Source organism: Drosophila santomea, chromosome 2L (genome assembly GCF_016746245.2).
Source record: "Drosophila santomea strain STO CAGO 1482 chromosome 2L, Prin_Dsan_1.1, whole genome shotgun sequence".
In the NCBI taxonomy this organism is placed as follows: Eukaryota; Metazoa; Arthropoda; class Insecta; order Diptera; family Drosophilidae; genus Drosophila; species Drosophila santomea.
The window spans coordinates 19,511,477-19,535,402 of NC_053016.2; the positions used below are offsets into that span (position 1 = coordinate 19,511,477).

At 41.2% G+C, this 23,926-nt stretch overlaps 3 protein-coding genes across 4 annotated transcripts in view; all 3 read right to left on the reverse strand.

The window, feature by feature from the left end:
• Positions 1-1,198: 1,198 nt before the first annotated feature.
• Positions 1,199-6,058, reverse strand: LOC120449083 (protein bicaudal C). Its single transcript, XM_039631393.2, has 9 exons — positions 5,751-6,058; positions 5,644-5,693; positions 5,229-5,298; positions 5,087-5,166; positions 4,700-5,026; positions 4,184-4,309; positions 3,743-4,124; positions 2,260-3,387; positions 1,199-1,978 (listed from the first exon to the last, which is right to left on the reverse strand). The coding sequence occupies exons 1-9, from the start codon at positions 6,055-6,057 to the stop codon at positions 1,731-1,733; spliced, it is 2,718 nt and encodes a 905-aa protein (XP_039487327.1). The 5' UTR covers position 6,058; the 3' UTR covers positions 1,199-1,730.
• A 137-nt stretch (positions 6,059-6,195) lies between these two features.
• Positions 6,196-8,026, reverse strand: LOC120449091. Of its 2 annotated transcripts, XM_039631409.2 has the most exons (3): positions 7,559-8,026; positions 6,837-7,021; positions 6,196-6,333 (listed from the first exon to the last, which is right to left on the reverse strand). In XM_039631409.2, the coding sequence occupies exon 2, from the start codon at positions 7,007-7,009 to the stop codon at positions 6,875-6,877; it is 135 nt and encodes a 44-aa protein (XP_039487343.1). In that variant the 5' UTR covers positions 7,010-7,021; positions 7,559-8,026; the 3' UTR covers positions 6,196-6,333; positions 6,837-6,874. The 2 variants fall into 2 exon arrangements, with proteins under 2 accessions (XP_039487343.1, XP_039487336.1); XM_039631402.2 differs by lacking the exon at positions 7,559-8,026 and having other exon boundaries at positions 6,837-7,197.
• Positions 8,027-8,443: 417 nt separating this feature from the next.
• Positions 8,444-23,926, reverse strand: part of LOC120457218 — a 43,569-nt gene continuing 28,086 nt past the window's right edge. Inside the window, exons 3-8 of the mRNA XM_039644592.2 lie at positions 19,319-19,530; positions 17,583-17,718; positions 17,195-17,328; positions 13,012-13,134; positions 12,749-12,938; positions 8,444-11,297 (exon numbers count right to left, since the gene is read on the reverse strand). Of these exons, the coding sequence (XP_039500526.1) occupies positions 10,597-11,297; positions 12,749-12,938; positions 13,012-13,134; positions 17,195-17,328; positions 17,583-17,718; positions 19,319-19,530 (1,496 nt within the window). The 3' untranslated portion in view covers positions 8,444-10,596. The remainder of the gene's footprint in view (positions 11,298-12,748; positions 12,939-13,011; positions 13,135-17,194; positions 17,329-17,582; positions 17,719-19,318; positions 19,531-23,926) is intronic.

Consider the following 23,926-nt stretch of genomic DNA (forward strand, 5'->3'; position numbering starts at 1 on the left):
AAAATCCGACGAATTTTGTCGGAAAATCACGAACGGAAAAGCGAGGAGAGAGAGAGAGCACACATGTGGTGGGATTCTTATCCATAATGTGAGTAATTCAACCACTGCTTGGTTCCCCTTAGACTGTTTGATTTCCCCTTCTTACTGCTTTGGCTCTGTTTGAACTGCTTTGTTTTAACTGCTTGGCAGTACTCACCAGTACTCCCCTTCAAGAAACACAACACACTGTGGAGAAAATATAAAAACAAAAATCTTCCCAAATATATTACCATTTATACACAAGACTTTTTTTTACAATATTCAGTTATCGAATAATTGTTGTTTTCCGTTTTTCTGTGTTCGATGTGTAGCATTGGCTAAAAAAAGGTAAACCAATAAAAGGGGTTCATTTAATTTTCAGCTTATTTAGAAAGAACTAAAAATTTGGTTGCCCTATTTTGAGTCTTACAGCCATTAAATTATACTCAAGCCCACTTAAGTATGCCCTCCCATGACACAACAAACCTCCACTTTAAATGGGGCAAACGTTGACGAATGGTGGCCAAGACTGGCGACTTTCCGGCTGGTCAGTGACTTCACTTGGGATCCGAATTCAAATCCAGCATAATTGTAAATCAAACCGCTTGCCAAAAAGTGCCACAAAAGCCTACTCGAAGTACTTAAGTGGAGCACAGCCCCATGTAGATGACCACCAGACTGGGGCTGAGATGGCTGCAGAAATTAGTTGCCATTGGCAAAGGCACTTTGCGCCCAAAGTGTCATAATCATAAAAATTTGCAATTATGCTGATGCAACACGGTAGCAACCGGCAACCACCGGCAACTGGAGCAAAACATTTCCAGTTCATTAGCTCAGCCACAGCCACAGCCCCTTTGGCCGCCCATTTAGTTCGTGTAAGGACACACATTCGATTTTGTTGCTTGGAAGTCTTCTTGGCACGAATCGAGGCAATACAAATTATGCAGACAACTGGAGACTATGAAGGCATTAGCCTCTATTCCAACCAGGCTAAGGGAGTTCAAAGGAGTAACGACTTAATGTGTATTACGTATGTTACTGACTCATTGTTAACTTATTAAGCAAAACGAATTAATATAAAAGTATACATAATTAAGCAACTTTATGTACATGTTTTAATGCGAGTCCTATTGAAAGCTTAAATACTGAAATCAGTGTACTACAAAGCTACGACTCTTAGTTGAGTTTTCATAGACATCAATTTATTCATATCAAATGTTTGTGCGTGACTATTTTGCTTATCACTTAATACATGCTGTGCTTTCGTTTTTAGGTTTTTTCTATTTCAGTTAGTTTACATAAATTCATTTCTTACAACAAGTGATTTCGTTTAGTTAGATTTCATAAATAATTCACAATGTGTTTGCTTAAGACAGTTTCCTATATAAATAATTTCAAAATAAATAAATCGCTTAAAACAAAGGCAACTACCACCGATTGGCAAGCTGGGAAAACTGTGCACTTTCCCGAGCGCAGCTATGCTACTTGGAATTTGAGTACAAATGCGAGTATAAGTCAAGGTCAAGGCTGTGTTGTGCGGGAAAGCTATTCGCCCAGGGAGTTGCCATTTTCTTCCTCACTGCTGCCTGCCTATACTTTTTCCGTTCCCATCTGTTCTCCTGATCTTACGACTACCAAATAAGTGGGAATGCAAAAAGGGAAAATAAAGGAAAAAAATAAATCGGAACAATGGGGCGAACGACGGGGGCGGATCACCACTGGTTGGAGGGACGGCGCTCTGCGCCTGGGGCCGCACTGCCGGAGAATCGCGGCGACGAGGAGTTCTGCGAGGAGCTGCTGCTGGGCATTGTGCTGCAGGCCGCCTCGTTGGCCAGCAGCGTGTGAATGGCCGTCAGCAGCTTCTTGCGAGCTCCAAACGCCGCGATACCCAGCTCCATCAGGTTGTCCTCGGTCAGCGTGGTGAACACCTCCAGGTCGATTTCGTTCAGCACGAATATTTCTGAAAGGAAAGAGTTAAAATGTAGTTTTCCCAGTTGGTGCACTTTAGATATAAAATTATAGCAGTTTTTGCTTTTGCAAAGATAGCTAGTACCTAAAAAACAGGTCTGAAGAAACGTTGATAAAAAAACGTTGATACTAAAAAAAACATCCACTTGTACATGGCAACTTGCGTGTTAAATAAAACACTCTGCACTTCCAGCCAGACACATAAGATAGCTTTATACAAAACTTCTAGTACACAGTTGGTAAAAACGGACATAATCGGCGGGAACTACTCACTGATGTAGTGCTCCAGACCCAAACTGGTGAGCAGAGTCTGGATATCCTTGTGCTTGGCGAGCTGCATCCGTCGGTTGACTGGAGTCGCGTCCAGGAGTCCGGTGGTGGCACTCAGTCCGTAAGGGGAACCCAATCCTGGTGGCAGCCGCCACCCACCGGACGATCCTCCACCACCAGCCCCATTTTCCCCGTTCTCCAGCGGGGCAGGTGCGGGCGAGGTGCTGCTCAAGCCCATTCCCATCCAAGCGGCCGTGGGTGTGCGCAACTCTCCCGCCACCGGAGTGCGCTCCATGGCCTTGTAACCCAGGGCCCGTTTCATGTCGAAGTCAAAGGCACGGTGGCTAGAGTGCTTGTTTCCTCCAAGGTCATAGTGCAAACTCCGATAGCTCTCGGCGCTGCCGGGCAGGAGGTGAGCTCCGCCCCCGGAGTTGGCTCCTCCACCGCTGGAATTGCCCAGCCCCAGAAGTACTCCATCGCTAAGGCGGCGTCCCAGACGCGCGCCACCACCTCCTCCGCCGCCAACGCCACCACCCTCACTGCCGTACGTGGAATCTGGCGAATAATGCGCCCGACTTTGGCTTCCCGCGGTGGAGGAAGAAGTGGACGACACGGTGCCCGGCAGTTGGGCATAAGGCGGATACGACTGCTCCAGGGAGGTGGTGCTGCTGCTGAAGCTCTGGTAACCACTGGTATTCTGACTGCAGCTGTTCCGTGGCGAAACAGTCGGCGGTTTGAGAGGCGCCACCGCTCCGGGAACCTGTAGATAGTTGCAATTGCTGCTCTGCCCACCAGCCACCATGGAACGACCCTGAGTCTGCTGGAAGCTGTTGTGCAACTGCATATATTTCTGGGTGGGCGCACAAACCCCAGTGGGCGTGGCCAAGCCGTTGGCGTTCAGCAACAGGTGATTGTTGTTGGCATAGGGCGTCAGTTGGCCAGTCAAGGCGGGCGGCAGCAGCGATGGAGTCTTTGGGCTGTCCACATACCCAGCCAGCAGAGCGGTTAACTGGGTGCGGTAGGCCAGGTTGAGGTCCTTGTCCTTCGGCATGAAGTAGTAGTCGGGGATCTCAGGCTTCACGAACGGCGTGGCCAGGCGCAGGATCTCCTGGCGGGCCTCGTAGATTTTGTCTATGGAAGGACAATACTGGATTAATACACAGACATAAAACAGGATGTATGCATTACTCCTAGAACTATTGAATACTGCCAACTCTGCACTAAAATAAGGGAGTACTTAAAAATGTAATATACATACGAAATCTAAGGATTGAGTTACCTAAGTATAAAAAAAGAAAAATATGTTAACTAATATATTTTCTGAAACATATTATTTTCTTGTTAGGACTGAAGTTCTGTATATAATATTGTTAGTTTGAATTTAAATAAATCAAGTATATATGTTTTCCCTACGGTGCAGCTTATGTAAAATCAACGAGAACATTAGATTTTACACAGAGTACGGCTTTTTTTAAGAGAAACTTACCTATAAACTTCTCCACTCCCTTGACCACAATGGCCAGGGTGCTCTGTCGCTGTTTTTGGCGCAACGTGATATATACGCCGTACTTGGTGTTTAGGCTCATTATCTCGGAGGCATCGTTGTGGTTGTCCGGAAAGTCAAAAATCAATGCTACGGGCAAATTGCCAAGCAATTGTTGTCGCGCCAAGTAGACGTCGTCGATGCGTCCGCTGATCGTGACCTGTGACTTCTTCAGAGGCTTCACGTTCATGTCGCTCAGATCGGGGAATATGATCTTGGTCTGGGTGCGCTCCATGATGCTCAGCAGGTTCACGTTGTTCTTGCCCTTGACGATCTCGTGGTGCTGCGGCGAGATCTCCATCTGGACGTTCACCAGGATTTGGCTCTGAAAGGGAAGTTGATTCGCTGACGAGCATTGTTTTCATATATCCTTTTCGAACCTACCGCAATGCTCTCGCAAGCAAAGTTGATCAGCAGCTGAGTGGCATCTCGGACCTGGCTCGATTCCTTCTCGGATCCTTTGACCAAGACCAGAGAGGTGTGCAGTTTGGGACGCGTGGAGAATATGACCTGAAGTAAAAAAAACCTTTAGTTAATAATCAGTAATATTTAGCACGATGAAAAAAATATTGGTAGAAGTATAAGGAGGCCAAGATCTACATATAACGACGATTTAAGCTTTTTTACTTTAATTGGGCTGTAAATCCTTTAATTCATTATGAACAAGTTTACAAATTAGCCTAATATTATGGAACAACGTAAAATCATGAATACCATTAAATTAAACTTCATCTTACCCCGCGTTAAAAGTATCGTAATTTATATTATGAATTCTCACCTAAATTAGATAATCGTGAAGCCATTCGAGTAAATTGCTTGTAATATTCGGTACTTTCCACGAGTAACTTTTTTATTAATATTTCATCTTACACTCATTTGACACCAATATCTGAAACTCACCTGAACATTGAACTTGGTCTCGATCATCTTGATGTAGGGAGTCTCGTGGTCGGGCTGCGGCTTGTTGGGCCCCATGACGGGCATCTCGAAGGAGATGAGCAGCGGTGTGGAGAGCCGGACGAGGGCCCGGGCTCGCTCCACGCCCTCCAGGCTGCCGCACAGCGACACCTGGTTGGACTTCTCCGTGGGATTGGAGCGGTTCGAGTCGGGGAAGTGGATATGGGTGTGGGTGTCGTCCATTATGCGCTTGATGTTGTTGCCACCTCGTCCGATGATGTACGAGTGATCCGTATAGCTGACGTCCATTTTCATGATCACTCGAGTGCCCTGCTCAGATAAATAAGGATATAAATAAATACGGATCACGGAATGCTCATGCTCACTCACCCTTGAGTCAAGGCTGCTTAGGATGCGATCCTTTGCCCGCTGAACTTGATCAACCTTGCCCACAATTCGCACATGGGGATCTTGAAATGCAGGTATATATTTGAAAAATATTCTAAAGCCTACAACGACATTATTATCATACCCTTCTTGCTTTTGGCACCAATTTTGAGTCTGCAAGGCCAGCTCACATAAGTATCCGTCGTGTTCATGATCTAGTAAAACAATATGTATTGGATATATGGCGAGTTCTTTTTTATATCAAGTCAGAAGAGGCGGTCCTAACAGTATCTTAAAACAATTTGCGTTATACACTGAAATTTAAGGTTTTAAGGTCAGAATGCCAAAGATAGACATGGATCAATTAACTTAAAAATTTTGCTCAATCAGTAAATAACTTAATATACTATTGAATAGGAGACATATTATTCTATGTTCAATATTTATAAGGCATGGCATTCTGTGTCTCAAAATGAGACAAACGGAAACTGTGAACACTAAACAAAATGTTTGTTTATTGCATATATTTAATGTCAAAAACGTAAAAAATATTTACTCACGTCATGGAAAAAATACTCAGCTCCATTCATTCCCTCAATAGAGCTCTCCGCTACAAAAAAGGCAATGTATATTTATAAGTGTATCATGTGTAAAAAAAAGGTATTACCCCTTATCAACTGCTCCAGTTTCTGTCGATCAACCTTGAAACGTTCCGTGTGGAGATCGTCTGGGTTTTGAACGCCCAACTTCATGGCGATGGCGCGTATATCACTCCAATCGCTATCCACGGAGGAGATCTCGCTCTGCGTCTCGCTGGGGGCTCCACTTCCCACCGATGTGGTCGACGGAAGGGCCTGGAGACTGGACAGGGATCCAATGGATCCACCTTCCACCTCCAAGCCCACCATAGGCGGCTTGGCCACATCTGCGGCCGACGGATACATCAGTTTATTGAAAGAGGCACAGGACAACATTGTGGTGTTTGGATGATGTTGATGATGATGCTGATGATGGTGATCAGTGGGTCAGTGGATCAGTCAGTGAATCGGTGAGTGGATCGAGGTATACGTCAGAAGTCAACAGGTGCGGGTACTGAAGAGTCGTTTAGTTTTAAAATCAAATCAAAAAACCAAGCAAATCGTCCGTCTCAGTTAGGAATTCCGGAAGTCGGTGCGTTGTTTGGTCGTCTTTGTTAGATGATTGCTGCTACTTAATGAAGTAAAGTGAATCTGGGTGATTGATGGGATGAGCTGGCGATAAAACATGAAAGGTCCAAAACGATGTAATATCAACTTTGAAAGGGGTAATAAAAAGAGGCCGGTAAGACTAAAACTGAATTCTTTGTCATTGTTCATAAATAATGGAAAACTGGATGCAAAATATTTCATATTTTTTAAAGTGGGTAAAATATATTTTATCCAACAACACAATTTGTTATTTTTTTTCAACCCGTAATTATCTTTTATATTTCAGCAAATTTTACCAGGTAATTTTTTTTGTGGAACATTTAATGTTACTCAAGTTTTGTTTATTTAGTACAGATTAATTTGTTAAAAATTATATAATTATTACTTTATGAATTCCAATTTGTCGAAAATGCCAAACTTTCATATGTGTTCTTTCACATAACCTCTTAAAACGGAATGCTGCCATGAGGTTCGTACTTTCCCCTTTCTCTCGAGATCCCGAAAACCGTAATTTGACCCGCGCATTCACTTTCACTTCCTGGTGCCCACTGGTACCAATGACTTACCGCTGGGAGGCTGGGAGATCGCTCGGAGATGGAGATCTCTACTTGAGGTTGAGTAGGCCCTGGAGGTCCAGGCAGATGGCGTGCGAGAGGTCCTGGACGAATTGGATGGCCTCGACGAGGCAGACGTTCATAACAAAATTACGTATTTGTTGAAATCTCTCGACGAAAGGCATTTAGGTTGGAATCTGCGCAATTTATGTAGATCTATATATCAGTATATAGCTGGGAGATTGCGAGGGTCTGAGGGGCTTTGTCAGAGTATTGAGCAAGTATAGTGCAAGTTGGGGAAAATCTCTCTGATTCCTGGGGGACCAGCACTTCTTCTAAGTACGACTCGAAGGCAACTGAACGCGGCTCTCGATTTCGCCGATCGATTTTGCCCGCTGTTCGACGGCAGTTAGTTTCTAACTGTTGAGCGGATGAATTCCGCAAATCGCTGGCAGGAGAAGATTAGGCGAAATATTGTTGTTGGTGGGTCAATGAACCGCTCCCGGAATAAGAGATCCGAGTCCATATGTCGAGAGCGCAAAACAAAACAAAGTCGGAGAGGTGTTCTAGAACTCTAACAGAGCAGCGAACCGCTTGACAGCGGTTAGAATGTTGCAATGTTAAGTTGAGAATGTTGCCAACCGTTTTCATTCATTTTGGCGCCAGAAAAATCGGTAGAGAAGTACGGCACAAAGAGAACCCGACTTTATTCCCGCCAAAAACACGCCACTTACCGCAATATCAGAGTTTCAGATCGTAGCACAAACACATAGATATCTCAGGTTAATTTACTTAAACACAATCAATTGTAAAATCGTTTCGACAAATAACACGCTCTTTTCACGTAAAAAAATTATAGGTCCGCTTGCTAATTAATTTTGGGCGCAATTAATTTTCCGTCAATTGGTCAAATTAAGGTTCGAATGGGAATTCGGTTGGCAGTCGGTGTACTTTTTCAATGTAACCAAAAAAATATCCACTACCGAAGTGCGAGTAACAGAAAAACACCACGTGTGTGGAAAACACAAAAGGAAAATGCAATGGAGTCTCATGAAAAGCGAGACTGAATTGTTGTCAGGAAATCGTGCACTGCGCGTTCGTTAGATTATTTTAATTTGTTATATTTTTTAGCTCTTCAGAATTACTATATAATTAATGGGGTGCGCGCGGTGCAGTTGTCTTCATTAAAGCGCGCTGACTATCAAACTAAGCTCAGCATCTGGGTCCAAGTCCCAACTGACCTTCAGATGCCAAAGCTCTGTGTTGGGTGGGGTGTGAAGTCAGTGCACAAACAACCTTAAAAAGCTACCAGCCAACTGGATAACGGATATTCAGCCACAGCTTTATACCGGGACATAGAGCTTTGCAAGCTTTCGAAACTGAACAACTGGCGCTTGACGAAAATATAAATATACAGTGGGTTTGAAAAGTATGTTCGCCCTTGTGCAAAAAGAACACAAGCTTTAACATAATTTGAAAAATTATTTTTCTTGGTCTAAAACTGTCACTACAGCTCATAAAATAATAGTATTCTAATATTATATTTTTAAATCCCATTTTCACAATAAATGATGTAATAAGTAGAAAAACACGTCGTCAGTAGTTATTGAATAGGGGTTACTTTATTTTCTTGCTGCCTTTTTACATCACTATTCTTTTGTCTGCAATCTTAATACTACATTTATTTGGGCTTTACACATTTCAAGTTATTTTTTGGGGATATGAATATATTATGTGCTAGTCATTTGCCCGCGTTTTTGATTCTCTTAATAAATCCAAGACTTATCGTTGTCCCTAGCAGCTTGAGACATTCACTGTTCTTAATGCTATTTCAAATTTCTTGGTTAATACGCGTAATATAATATTTATTCAGTAACATTTAAATGTTTGTCCCATTTCTATGTACATAAAACTAGCTTTTTACATTCTTATACATATGGTTATAGTTTATAATTTTATGGCTATAATTGAAACCATACTAAAATTAAATTAAAAATCCCCTGTCAATGTTTTGATGGAATGGGCATAAATTAGGGAAGACAACTTTCACAACACGATTTGATTACAAAAATCTGGGGGCATGCAGTTTATTTTGATGTGTTTATATATTTGTATTAAATATTTTTAGCATGTACACCAATTATTTTATACTTTATAGATTTTAACATTACATTTTATTATTTTATTTACATTTTAGATATATATACTGATTTTATAAATTATTCAACATTTATTATACTTATATCCAAACGTTATTTCGATTAGTTTTCATTCCTTGTTGGCTACGATTACCCATTGCATTACATTGAATTGTGTTTAAGGTAAAGGAACTATTTACCGCTGGATTTTTGTTGGCCAAAAATGTTTAAATAATCGTTTGCTTTCTTCGAGATTTAATATTGCCGAAACAAGACATGAAATTAAAGGTTCCTTTTTGCTTTAATTTTCTCTATGTATTCGTTGTTTTCTACAAATGAACGCGTGCTATAATAATTAATTTTGCTTTTCATTTCCACAACCGTAAAAAGTTCCTTTCTGTACAGTGGATGTTACTAAATATTATTTTTTGTTTGGTTTTAAGCTTTTTTTTTACACATTGACAATTTATCGTCTTTATCTTGAAATGAGTATTCAAACAAGAGAGAACGCTATAGTTGATTTCGCCAACTATAAGATACCCGTTACTCAGAGGAATGTTTATAATCTATAGAGTCGGGAATACGCTTTCTTCTGCATGGTACATACTTTTCAACGAATCTAGTATACTCTTTTCGCCACGAGTAATGGGTATAAGTATTGACTTAAATTACCTTCGGTTGTTTACAATTCGTAAGCTGTCAAAAACCCACTTTAAAATGCACTACGGTACCCGAAAGCTAAGCTCAAGTGCAGTCTAAAGGTCAGCTTGCTGTACACTGTGCAAATTTCCTACAACTCTTTGTTTTTTGTGAATATATTTATCGCTTGATATATAACTTAAGGGGTTGAAGTATTTGAGAACTATATAAAGTACCTTTTGATTTTCAGTGACTAAGCACACGCATTTTCTCACCCTGTACGTAAGTCCAAGCAACTGTGAATTTCTGGTTTTACTATCCGCATTTCTTAATGTTCCGTTCATTAAAGGCTAATCGTCTGCTCGAAAATATTGGGAACATAAAGTAAAAACCTTGCTGTAGCATTTACATATTTTTATTGAGTAGATATTATTGTCTGTAAAGAGATGTCTAGGTGAAAAGAACAAGTGTGATTATTTTTACAAAAAAATTCATATGTCAAATAAAAAGTTATTTTTGAAAGTGAATTGAACTAAACAAACATAACTTAACAAATTGGATTGGTGATCTGTTTTGCAGCACAATGCATATATTTCTATATAACTGTGTAATGAAAATAAATTTAAGTTATTGCGGCGTACAGGGTATCCTTTATTTAATGGTTTCACCGTATGTTATACTGTACCTAACATTAGTTAATTTCCTGTTATTATTCATCGGTTTCATATCTACTTGCTGACTATGCTCTTCCAATAATTAAATATAATATATACCACCCTTCTGCACATTCCCTGACCTTATGCGTTCAACACTTAAGAGCTACGACCAGATCGATTTGTTCAGCTGGCTGATGCAATCAGTATGAGTACGAATGTATATCAATTATGCCCTTCAACAATTCGGGTGAAAAAGAAAAAGAGCCATATACTGCTATTTTGCACGGTGGCGAGCACCTTAAGCTACTTTCGAAAATGGATTTCATCATCAATTCGGCATCAGCACGCGCTCCAACGCGACTGCATCATCGCATCCATTGCCAGCGATTTCTTTTGCCGCCTTGCCCGCCGCCGAGTCATCAATAATCGTTGATCCGGCCCACTGGCCACGCCCCTTACAGCATCGCCGCCCCCCACAAGTGTCGCTGACAGCCGCTTAATGCTGCAACTCGCAACTCCTCCTGCAGCAGCAACATCTGCATCTGCATCTGCATCTGCAGCATCAGCATCAACATCAGCATCGGCAGTTGCTATTGCATTTGCACTCGTGCTGCCAATATACGCATCACCGCCATCATCATCATCATCATCACGACTCCGAGTTGGCATCGCCATAGCCATTTGACAATTATAAAAGCATTTGACGCTAGATGCGGATGTTGCCGCCTTTGAAGCTGTCACCCCGATGTGGCTGCTGCTGCTGGCTCCGCTGCTGCGCTGTCGGTATTGCTGTTGGTGTTGCTGCTGCTGCACCTTGCCAGTCGCCGGCTTTGTGTATTGACAGTTGATAATTTGATGGCCCAGCGGCCCTTGCTGCAGCAGGAAAAAAAGCAGAAAAGCAGCCGCTCCACCGCCCCTACAGAGCCAGTGCCACGCCCCCGCCAACTGCCTGTTGATGGGGAGCTTTGTCAGCTGCGATGGCCAGAACTGCCAGAAGATTTCGTGTGCAGCTGTCGAGGCTCCCGATGCCGTGTTATCCGCTGCAATAGAGAGATGTACAGGTGAGCATTGGGTGGATGCAAAAAAAGGGACATTGCCATTACAGGGGCTTCAAGGTTTTCCTCTTTGATGCCTTTGTGAAAACTAAACAACGAAGCGTCCTTTCGTCCTTTTCGATTTTTTAAAAGTCAAGGTCTACCAGGCATCATTTATAATTTATAAGCCAATAATCGTGTATCTATTTACATATTGACCCAACGTGTACCTTCTACCTACATATAATGTTTAATAAGGATGGCAAGAATTTAGCTCAGATTTCATCGTGTGCATTCCCAAATCATGTTTTGCTTGTATCAAATTATGGCTGGGGAAATGTGAAAGAAATGCAGTTTCCTACACCAAAAAAAAACAAGTTATCTAACCAGACAAGTTCTCCTGTGTGAGTGGGTGTGTCAACAGTGCATTTGCATAAAGTTCAGAGCGGAATGCAAGCAAGGAATCGGAACATGCAATCTCCCCATTCCTTCTGCGTAATAACGAGGGTGGTTTGCAAACTTCCGTTTTGAGGGCTTCCCTTGGGCGCTGTGACCGAAATATTGTCGCATACGTTGATATTTCGCTGGAACTCCGCCATTTCCATTCGCTTTTTCCAGCTGCTTTCTTCGGTAAGCCAGTGAACTCAATTTTAAATACAATTTTCAGCTCAATGCGTTTACACACTTGTTATTTGTGGTGTTGTCGTTACTTGGTGTTAAGTAAATGTTGTCGCTAGTAAGTGGCAAAAGAACCGCAAAAGGAGCGTGAAGCAAAAGAAAAACGAAAGGATACTGAACGGACCCCCATTTTCGCCGGAGGCCCCAATCACGCTTCCGTCCTACACAGTCTGCCGCAATTCCGCGACAATCTTTCATGTCTAAACTAAGTTTATAGCAATTTGATTCCCCGCCATCTGATTCGATAAGCCTGCTCCTTGCTTCTTGCTCCTGGTTGTTAGCAGTCTGGAGGAATGTTTATGCTGCACAATTTTATTTACATAATTTACATTGTGTGCCCGACATCGACAGGATGCAGTGGGCTGAACTAAGTGGGATTGAGTCCATCTCCTTTGTTTGCCCAAGGCTTTACTGCTTCTGCGATGGGATCACTTAAACGTATCCAATGTGCAGCCGGATATTTTTGATTTGGTAAGTTATTGAACTGCATACCTGTCTAAATATATTGCCGATTAGGAACAACACAAATCTCAATAAACAATTTGACTGGCGCTTAGTAACCGTAATTGTTATTCAATTTATACGAGTGGACAAGCTGAAATCTAGCGCTATGCAATTGAATCGAACTTTAAAACAAGCAGTAAAGGGTAAAGTGAAGTAGTAAAGAAAGATATAAGATCAGATATATAAATTGCTGGTTAGGTTGCACTGTGCGGAAAGTAATGTTTATAATACTGGCACAGATTACTAGTACTAACACTAGTTCTGTAATTACTCACCCGAATAGTACGTCAAATAGGACTCGTTGTGATCTTCAAAGCCGCCCCGTTCGCCATTCGTGTGCTCCTCGAGGGGATAATTGTTTATGTCATACGATCTGCCCGAGGCCATTATCCTGGGCCGGTCCTCCTCGATAACACTCTCCATTTCCTCCTTGAAGATGTCAAAGATATTGGCCGTGCACTTGAGCTAACAACGGAAAATGGTAAAGGGAACGGTGCTTTATTATAAGAGTCTCAACTGGTGCGGATTGTTGCCTTACCCTCATCTGGCCCTTGAGGAAATGCTGATTGGTGACCATGAAATGTATGGCACTTGTTACCGATTCCAGGGTGCTGTTCTCCCGCTTCTCCGTCTGGTAGGTCTTTATGTGATGCGGTGGCACCTACAATAAGCGAGAAACAAGAGGAAGGACGAATAGTGTCAAGTGCCATCTCGCTTTTGCAGCGAAATCAATTTGTAAATATTCAGCAATCCTTTTTCGATGAAGTGGGCTGCGGGCTGCGATATGAAAGCGAAAACTGGTCCCCCAAGCCAAAGTGTCAGCTTTTACCCGAAAAATAAAGGCGACCACGAACCAGGAGCGGCCGAGGCAAATTTATAACTTATGAATGATGAATAGATTTACGCTTGAGTGATTAACTAGAGCAGATGATGGTGATGGTGATGCTGATGCTGATGCTGATGCTGATGACTATGATGACGGCAAGGATGGGGGAGGCAGGAACAGGAGCCAAAGGACATGGGTGAGCTGTGTCGAGAAGACGAGGCCACTTTGTTTGCGGTGAGTTTAGTTTGAAGTGCCTGGCAGATACGAAGCCATGGCCCGCACCACCCGCACCAACAGAAAACCACCCCACCACCCACAGATGACAGCACACATGATGGCTGTGGATGGTGGGCCGTCGTCGGTGGGTGAGTGGTGCTCCTGTTGAAATGCGCTCGTTAGCTAAAAGATCAAGTGGCCGCATGGTCACCCACCGTGCATGGCCACCCACTATAGGCAACACTCAAGTGCAGTTTGTGTTAGTTTTCCCTGCTCTATTTTTGTATATTTATAAATATGTTTTTTGCTGAATTGCTTGTCTCGTCGGCTTGATGCCGACTAAATCGAAACTTTACCTTTTTAAAAACAATTTTATTTATTCGTAGCCCGGATTAAAACCAGGACCGTTGGGTGATACATTGATAGGTGATAGGTTTTTAAAAACAGATTTCATGTACTTAAATTGCATTGAATAATATTTTTAATTGGAAAGCATACTGGAAACTTTTGAAACGCATAAACTTGTATCAATCGCATGCATGAATAGTGACAATCGATTTTTTTTAAGTCCTATATTTTATGAATTCTATTTTATTCTTAAAGAGAAAATGTGGGTGCATTTGAAATTCTCTGAATTTTACGGATACTCCTTTATTAGTATCCTTATGGTGCAAACATATTTCCTAACATTCCACTTGAAGGGATTAACTAGTAAAACTTATTTTGCAAACCACGCCAAGAACCATCCTAACATTTTCTTAAGCACTTGAATCTTTAATTACTGGTTAAATGGGGCTCTTTGAGCTCTAATTTCTAGCTCTAGGCTCATAAAACCGACTTCATTTACTTTAGAGTTAAGAACTGACTAAGTCCAACAAACTTACAACTTGATTTGACACCCAGAGAAGCACACACAAAGGCGGCAAGTTTGAAATATGACTAGAAGGGGGGCCTCCGTGACATTGACAACGCATTTACTATACTCCAGCTGCCACCAGGTATCCGGTAACCGTCTGTCTGGATTGGGGAAACAATAACAATAACACCAGCCAAAAGTCTGGGAGAAAGGCCGTAATGTTCCGGGCCGCCATAAAAACGCCAGAGAAAAACTAGCTGACAACCTAAACGTTTCTTGAAAAACCGAACGCAAAATGCCAGGACATGTCAGAGATCCTTGCTGCTCCGCATCACACCTGCGCAATCATGCGGAGAGTAGGGCCATGACAGCAGCTGGGCGCAAACTGGCAGGAGGCAGTGTGGCAATGTGGCAGGGTGACCTTCTGTTGGAGTCGACAGTCGGCTGCTGTGGTTGCGGCCATAAAACATCCAGACCAGCCCAATCCCGCTCAGAACAGCTCAGCCTGGCGCAAGCGAAATGGCATAAAAACTGACGGCATATCAAACAAGAGAGAACGCTATAGTCGAGTTCCCCGACTATCTGATACCCGTTACTCAGCTAGTAGAAGTGCAGGTTTGTGGGCGTTAGAGTGGGCGTGGCAAAAAGTTTTTTGGCAAATCGATAGAAATTTAGACGACTAATACAAAAATGAAAAAATATCTAAACATTTTTCAAAAGTGTGGGCGTGGCAGCTTTGGGCGGTTTGTGGGCGTTAGAGTGGGCGTGGCAAAACGGTTTTTGGCAAATTGATAGAAATTTACAAGACCAATACAAAAATGAAAAAATATCAAAACATTTTTCAAAAGTGTGGGCGTGGCAGTATTGGGCGGTTTGTGGGCGTTAGAGTGGGCGTGGCAGCATGATTCGACAAACTTGCGCGGCGTCTATGTCCCTGGAGTCTGTATGCTTAATCTCAACTTTCTAGCTTTTGTAGTTCCTGAGATCTCGACGTTCATACGGACAGACAGACGGACAGACGGACAGACGGACAGACGGACAGACGGACAGACGGACAGACGGACAGACGGACGGACAGACGGACATGGCCAAATCGACTCGGCTATTGATCCTGATCAAGAATATATATACTTTATATGGTCGGAAACGCTTCCTTCTGCCTGTTACATACTTTTCAACGAATCTAGTATACCCTTTTACTCTACGAGTAACGGGTATAAAAATGTATGTATAAAACCATAGAACCAAAAGAAAAAGCGGGAAAAGAGCGTGGTTCTAGGCAAATATAAATGCCAAAAGATGGGCCTGCGAAATGAAAGCGACGCACACACAGGTGCCAAAAAGTATGCAACAGACGGAGAATGAACAAGAGAGAACGCTATAGTCGAGTTCCCCGACTATCTGATACCCGTTACTCAGCTAGTGGAAGGGAGAAGGAGAGTCTTAAACACAATTTTTGGCGGTTTGTAGGCGTTATAGTGGGCGTGGCAGAAAGTTTTTTGGCAAATCGATAGAAATTTACAAGACCAATATAAAAATGAAAAAATATCAAAACATTTTTCAAAAGTGTGGGCGTGGCAGCTTTGGGCGGTTTGTGGGCGTTAGAGTGGGCGTGGCAAAAAGTTTTTTTGCAAATCGATAAAAATTTACAAGACTAATACAAAAATGAAAAAATTTCAAAACATTTTTCAAAAGTGTGGGTGTGGCAGCTTTGGGCGGTTTGTGGGCGTTAGAGTGGGCGTGGCAAAATTTTTTTTGACAAATCGATAGAAATTTACAACACCAATACAAAAATGAAAAAATATCAAAACATTTTTCAAAAGTGTGGGCGTGGCAGTTTTGGGCGGTTTGTGGGCGTTAGAGTGGGCGTGGCAGCATGATTCGACAAACTTGCGCTGCGTCTATGTCCCTGGAGTCTGTATGCTTAATGTCAACTTTCTAGCTTTTGTAGTTCCTGAGATCTCGACGTTCATACGGACAGACGGACAGACGGACAGACAGACGGACGGACAGACGGACATGGCCAAATCGACTCGGCTATTGATCCTGATCAAGAATATATATACTTTATATGGTCGGAAACGCTTCCTTCTGCCTGTTACATACTTTTCAACGAATCTAGTATACCCTTTTACTCTACGAGTAACGGGTATAAAAATTGCACACTAAACTCAAAAAATTGCAAACCCAATGGCCACGGCTCCACAGATTTTTTGTTTTTAAAACACCGAGTGGGCAATTACAAAGTCTACTTATTAATGTACTTCGATTTGAAACAGTTCATATAAAAGCAAATGTTTTTATGTTATTAGTTGAATAAGGATGAAAAATGATAATGAAAAATGGATGACGTATACGTAATTAAATGAGTTCATTTTTTAATGAGTCTCCATTAGTAATAGAAAAGTAACTTAGTTATATTATATGGAAATAAGACGAATATCCTCTTTTTGGAAAATAATGCAGCTGGGTGAAAGGGTTACTGCTAATTGTTTATAGAAGAAATCTTTTAAAACACACTTTTTTGAGTATTTATCTACACCCCTCCAATAGAAGTTTAATATAAACAAAAGGAGAGTTATAGGGCAACCTCCTGTCATCCAATAAACATGCATTACCCATCCGCAATTTCCCACTCAAAGTGCATTCGAAGTTTCACCCCTTTACATGAACTGATGACTAATTGAAAAATGGCCAGTCCATCAATAGAAAGTGATCAAAGACCTCCGATTGACGGCTAATTGAAATGCAGTATGGGCGGAATAGGCGGATAGTGGGCGTGTCCGGATGCGGATAACAGTGGGAAACGAAACCAAAACTTACCACAATACCATTAATAGTCCATGTCAAATTAGCAGCCGGTTTCGAGTATTTAATTGAGCAATTGCCGTCGACCAAATCGCCGATGCGATAACGTGCCTGTATCCCGGTAACCACAGTGTGCTCTTCCGGCAGCTCTACAAAAAGTTGGCCAAAAGGAGGGGAAACAGTCGTTAGTAGTTGGCCAAGGAATGGAAATGTAAAATTAGCCGAAAAAGGACCTATCCGCCTGCCACCGGGGCAGGCTCAAATAGATTTGTTCTAATTAATTTGCTAGCCTCGACCGCCGGTTTGCCGGTCTGCCTTTCCATTAGCATTAGCCCATTGCGATTCTTAACGGTACATCTGGATATATATGTATGAATGTACATTTTTGGATTTTTTCACTTACCAACCACCTCCATTTCGCCGGACACCATGGCCGTTTGAAAAGTGGGCGCCTCCACCGATATTTCGCATGTAAATTTCCCCGAAATATTCAGCGGCACCGACTGCAGGACGACGTGGCTCTGATTCGAAAGGTTGCGCTGGAGAAAGGATAAAGCGAATGCAGAAAATCAGAATATCAGCGGCGGGGAAATGAAGAACGTAATAAAAATTAGTTGCTCGAAATTGGCTGGACGCGGTGCATAGAAATTGAATATAACCCGCGACAGAGCGCACAGAAACTGAAAAATGCTATGGGAAAAATATGAAAATTTCGTCTTGGTCCTGAATGATGAAAAGCGCAGCAGCTTGCTGGAAAGTGACTGCAAATTGAGGGCATGAAGGTGAAAGGTGAATGGTGAAGGGTTGATTTTAAAGCTGAAGGGGTCATCTCGATTTGATTAAGTTCTTCTTTGAGTCAAAGCAACTTGCCGTGGGGCTACGAGTGGCAGATTTCTTTTGATTCATAAGTGTAATCCCTTTCCCCATACTTTTCTTTGTCTCTCATGCATTTTATAGGACGAAAATAAGGAAAAACTTCAGATAACCTAGGGGATCTGTTCCAGGAAACTTAAAGCACTTGTTGTCCACTTTATATTCATAATAAGACAAATATATTTAGTTCTTTAAAGTTTTGTTATCAACAACCCAAACAGAAAGTTACAGAAAATATATTTTTGGCTATCGGCATACACAAATTAAAACCCCTTTTCACTGCATTCAATGTCTTGAATTTGTTTTTACATAGTGTTATTATAATCATTAATCGCCTTTAAAAGTAAGCTGTAATCATACATTTGCAGTATTTGCTTAACCCAACATTTGACCATTTGCGATTTCCATCCTCCAATCATAAATGAGAATACATTTTTGTAATGCTGACGAAATTTAATCTCCTGAAGTGAAAACGAGGAAACCTCGCATAACACAATTCACTTAATAAAAATCAAATTTAATAAATTGCATTTAATACTGTGCGTAATTTTCAGAATAAATGTCACATAGAAGGCCAAATTAAGTGCGGCCAGTGGGGGCAAAGGTCGTTGCTACTTCCAGAGGATCAATGGCTGAGGCTCGTGCGAGTGTTTAACCCAATTTGTTGCTGCTGATACCTAATTGGCTCTTGTGTATTTCGCCGTAATAATTAAGGGTTCTTATTATACCCTGCCAACGGGTCCGTTGGGATAACTTGTTACAATGCCAAGAATGAAAGGGATTTTGTTTGTTAAGTTAAATTTGGAGTATGTAAAAGCTAAACTGTGATAAGTCACCATTTTGAATAGAACGAATATTTGAAATATTTACTGATTATATTTTCGTGTTCGCTAACTATATTTTTTAACGGGTTATGCAATCTCTATAGGTATATATGTACATACATATGTGTATATATTGTTTTTTAATGAGCCGCAAGTCAATCGCAAGCGCGACTAATTGGCCACGCCCAACAACTCTTAACGGATCCGTCTCCGGATGGACTGGCATAATTACAACGGGCAGTGGCAAATATAAGCCGGCAAATGTCGTTGTGAGAACGAATCCAGCAGGGATCCTGGCAATCAGCCATTATGGACATAATTTACACGCAACTGCAGTAACATGTGCGCGTTATGGGGACACGGAGTTGAGGGAAATTATCCATATCCACAGCCTCATCTACATTATCAACGAGAGGCAGTGTAAGGGCACGGCTGTACTTACCTCGACATTGAGACCACTTGTCATGGCAAAGACCTTCATCGCCGGATTCTCCTTGGGCGTATAGCGATAAAACTCACGCTTGCCCTTATACCATTTAACCGAATATAGAGTATCGTTTTCCATATCGTAATTACAAGTAAATAGCGCATTGCTGCCACGTTTCACCGCCTGTGGTATCATTACCGACACATCCTTGAGTGCTTCAATAAAATCTGCAAATAAAGTGAGTTTCGTAAGTGAAGTATGCATGAATCTGTGGCTTCGCATATATAAAGTGTTTTAAAAATATACGATTAAAGGTTTAATTCGCTTGCCTAAAATTCCACATAGTGCTCGTAGTAATAAGCACTCTATTTTAATTTGTTTATAGATTGTTAAGATCTAATTGGGGGTCGCCAAACCAAAAAGCAGAGTGCAAAACAGAACACCCAGGCTCGTCTTGGGGTTCCAATTCGATGCTAACTACTAACTAACTACGATTCGAACCCCTTCTTTGAAAAGCGAGTGACCAGCTAATCCGACCGCTGCCTTCCGTTCGATGTTTCAAATGACAACACAAAATGTTGAAAACAAAGTAGAGTCCCATCCGACCACCGGGTTCTCGATTTTCTTTCTTTTCTCGTTTTATAGTCCCTATCATTTGGCTACACTGGCTAAGGGGTGTAGTAGAAACGAATACATAAAGGATTTTTTTTGTATACTTTAAAGAACAACTTAGATATTTTTCTCGCTGTAATCAAAGCGTGCATGCCCTACAACGCTTTTCATTTAATGGCTTAAAATAATTGAAATGAATAAAATTGTAAATGCTTTTTATTGTAAATAAGCTTAGAGTTTGTTTCTCGAAACTTCTTTTGAATATCCATTTTATTTTGTCGTTTTCTTATTGCTAAAGTCTGTTTTTTCCTTTGGACACTTCCAAACTTTAACCACACATTTTTCTTAAAATCTCCAACTTTAATTAAAAACTTTTTCGCAGTGCATGGTGTTTTTTGTTCCGTTGCCTCCATTTTGTTTTTCTGTTTCCACCGGTGAACAACGCTTTTGTTTCCCATATTGACCCATTCAACGAGCGAGCATTTTGTTGTGCCCTCCGACCTCCGACCCCTGACCTCGGTACTGAGACCCGCACTTGATGTACCTGCATTTATCGCAGGGCGCTCAAAATTGTCCTTCAGCTGCACATTGTTGTGTGGCAGTGACCACCAGATACCCAATCCTCGAGGACCGCCCCTAAAACCACACAAGAACAACAACTGTTTCAGCCATTTTATATTGTTATAAAAACTTTCACAATCTACGTTTTTTAAGTATTCTAACTGCCTTTCCTGGTCAGATGTGTGTGTGATTCGAGTTCGTACCCTTCCCTTGATAAATGTGTGTGGCTGTGCAATATAAACCAATGAAAATTGCATGGGCAACTCTTCGTATCATTCACTTTCCTTCCATTCACCCTTGGGCCGAAGAAAGTTTTGTCTGCTCTCAGTGTTTATCTGTCAGTTTATGTTTACAAATGTGCACTTTTAATGGTTCACCATTTAACTGGAGGGACGACAACCTGCTCAGGACTCCACAAAAGTTGGATTTCCTGCGATAGAAAGGGAGGGAAGCTGCTCCTTGACAAGCTTTATTATACATATTGTAATGTTCTATTGTGTAGTATTTTTAACTCCGACGCCAGCATCGACTTATGTTGTATTCTTTTATGTGGCTGCTTTGTTGTTATGACTTTTATAAACCATCTGTAATGACCACTTTCGACCAAGATGTTGTTCAACCATCTTTTATTGCATTTTTCCTGATAAAATAGGTATTTACAAATTTATTATTTAAATCCGTTTAAGCAGTTTGTTTTAAAATTGTTGTTTCCTATTAATGTTTACATGGTACATCCACCTTGTGGGATCAGAACTTAACAAACATTGCATTAATTTGCCAAAATATTGATAAGCCCGGAGGATCTCTAAATAAGTTGTTTTGGTTATGTGGCTTAAAGCAGCTTATAGCAAACATGGTTATAAATTTATGTCCTGGTTTATCTTGCGTTTTTATTGATTTTGCAATCGGGTGTGGCGTTGACCGTAACTTCAATGTATAATTTGCAATAAAACTTTACAGACGGAAAACATTTAATTTGGCCACATTAAGTAATATTAAAAGCTGATCAAAAGTTAAGCAGCAAAACAAAGTGCCAGACAACACAGACAAAACAAACAGCCGGGAAAGGGTCTCCTCTAAGTTGCCTTGTAAGTGCTTCTCACTCTTAAATGAAGCCCCGAAAATGTATTATTCTACATATATACATATCTATGGTATATAGTCGACTCAAAGCAGACTCCATACCGAAGCGCGACCACAAAACGACCAGGAAAAAAGAGAAGCTCCACGGGAAAACGGCAACCGATGACGGCGATGGGTATGGTAGCTGACATGGCTGTCAACACTGTAGCCACTGCCAGGACCTCGACCATCACCCGGTACTCGTCCTGCCCTATCCGTCCGCCCACTTTGCAGTCATTTCAACTTTGGAATTTCAATAAGAGGCTCGGAAAGTGAAAATGCCGCAGGTGGCTGGCACAGAGGGTCCCAAGTTGCCGGCTGGCATAAAGAAAGGCAAATAAACCAAGAAAGTAAATACATAAATTAAAAGTGTAAAGGCGAAAAATGTTTAATTCGCGAATGGATGCGTTGGGACGTACTCAAATGGAATGGATTGACTAAGGGACTTTGGCGACAGAATTTTCACCTTAATAGAATGCCAATGCGAATTAAATATATAGGAATTGGTCTAAAGAAAAAAGTGTCTGAAATAGAAAGATGTTTGCATTATTCGGAGGGATTTTTTTCAAAGCCGTCAAGGTATTCGCAAACTGGCCTTTAGGAACTTACTATTTTCTATTTATATTATATTATGCAAATTGAAGAACAATATGTTTATAAAGTACCAACAAAGCTGCGATTTGTTGAAGCCAAATGTTCAAAGTAAATTGGAAAACTGGGTACCAACCACTTGACCAAGTCAAGTCGCAAAAGCAATGCGTTTCAGTTTTTCTTTTAAGCCATATCTAACTGTCCTTTTTCACCCAGTTCGAAATCCATTTCCAGTACCTATTCATCCCCATCCTTTCGCCCACTCTATGTTTTTCCAGGCTTTTGGTTTATTTTTCAAACAATTTTTTATCATCAGCTGTCAATAGTTCAGGCAGCTGCCCACAGAAAGAAGCAGCCAAAATGGAAAATAAGCCAGAAGAAGCTCTGCTGGGACGGGGTGGAAAATAATAAAAACCATTACATAAAAAATGTTTTATGTTTTGCTGTTGCAACTTTGACCAGGGTGGTGCATGGCGTATGGTGTATGAGCAGAGCAACAAATGCAGCGAAAATAGTGAAATTATTTGTTTTTGTTGCGTTACATAGTCGCTGGCTTTGGAAGTAGTCCAAACTTGAACGAATAAATACATTTTTGATGGCTCTGCCTGCTTGCAACTTCATTGCTGGCTATAAAAACTAAAAAATCGCCAAATAGAAATAAATGCATTATATATGTATGTATCTGTATTTATGAACCCCATAAATATGTCAAATAAATTACAAAACATTCAAAATATATGAATGTGAATGTGTTTATGTGAGAGGTCCACTTTTTTTTAAGGTACACATCTGACTCTGCTTAAACCAATATTTTCTGCTTTAACTTTGAGTGACTATCATTAAGTTTAATTACAAGTTAAAACACATACAAATTCAACCAATGTTATCTTACTGTTTATCATGGAACAGCAGAAATAATAATTTTATATTTTATGATACGATTTCACTTAATTTCCGTTCATTTGCAACTTCACGATCCTGATTCACAATTCGTTTCAAAACATTCCAAACAAAAACCTCTATCTCTAAAATTGCCCGCTAATTTGGGTTTCTCTTTTGTTGGTTTTCTGTTTTGGTTGGTGTTTTGTTTTGATTTTGGTGTCATAAAATTTTGTGGCCAACGTTTTTGCCCCAAATGACAAAAACAAACTTAAAAGAGTGCGAACAAAGCTCAGCCCGCAGACAATTTCATTAGCGGGGAAGCTAAAAAAAAATTACTCACATTATGAGATACTCAATGGCAGCAAAAAGGGGGTAAAAGCCTAGAAATGAGGGTGACCGAAGGCATTAAAAAGAAAAAAGCACATGCAGAGTTTCACAGTTTGTGGCATTTGCCGAAATGTTTGTCCCTGCAATGCCTGCCACTCACATATGTATGTACTATATGTATGTGTATGTGTATAAGCAAAGGACACTTTGTCCTGCATTTTTCCCGTATTTTCATAGGGGAAAATCGGCGGGCTGTAGGTCATTTGGGCGCTCTATGCGCCCGGCTATTAAATAAACATGCAAATTATTGCGCAATTTTTGATTACGATTTTTCAACACGAACCAACTACATCGCCGCTCTCCTGCATATTTGTATATGTAAATCGAGCCATTGCGCGATACACCACCCTGCACCACAATACGCCCAGTGGTTTCGTCCTGCAATCTTTTTGCATGCATTCAACACTCAACGCCTATTTTGCATACAAATTTTATTATTATTGTATTGAATTGGAGCCGCGACAATGG

Bases quoted from the DNA above. Each gene is read 5' to 3' on its own strand.
- LOC120449083 (XM_039631393.2), bottom strand. From the start codon at position 6,057: ATGTTGTCCTGTGCCTCTTTCAATAAACTGATGTATCCGTCGGCCGCA. The intron at 4,125-4,183 runs GTAGGTTCGAAA...CTTCCCTTTCAG, and splicing joins TTGCTTGCGAGAGCATTGCG to AGCCAAATCCTGGTGAACGT. The intron at 1,979-2,259 runs GTGAGTAGTTCC...CTTTCCTTTCAG, and splicing joins GGGTCTGGAGCACTACATCA to AAATATTCGTGCTGAACGAA.
- LOC120449091 (XM_039631409.2), bottom strand. From the start codon at position 7,009: ATGCCTTTCGTCGAGAGATTTCAACAAATACGTAATTTTGTTATGAAC.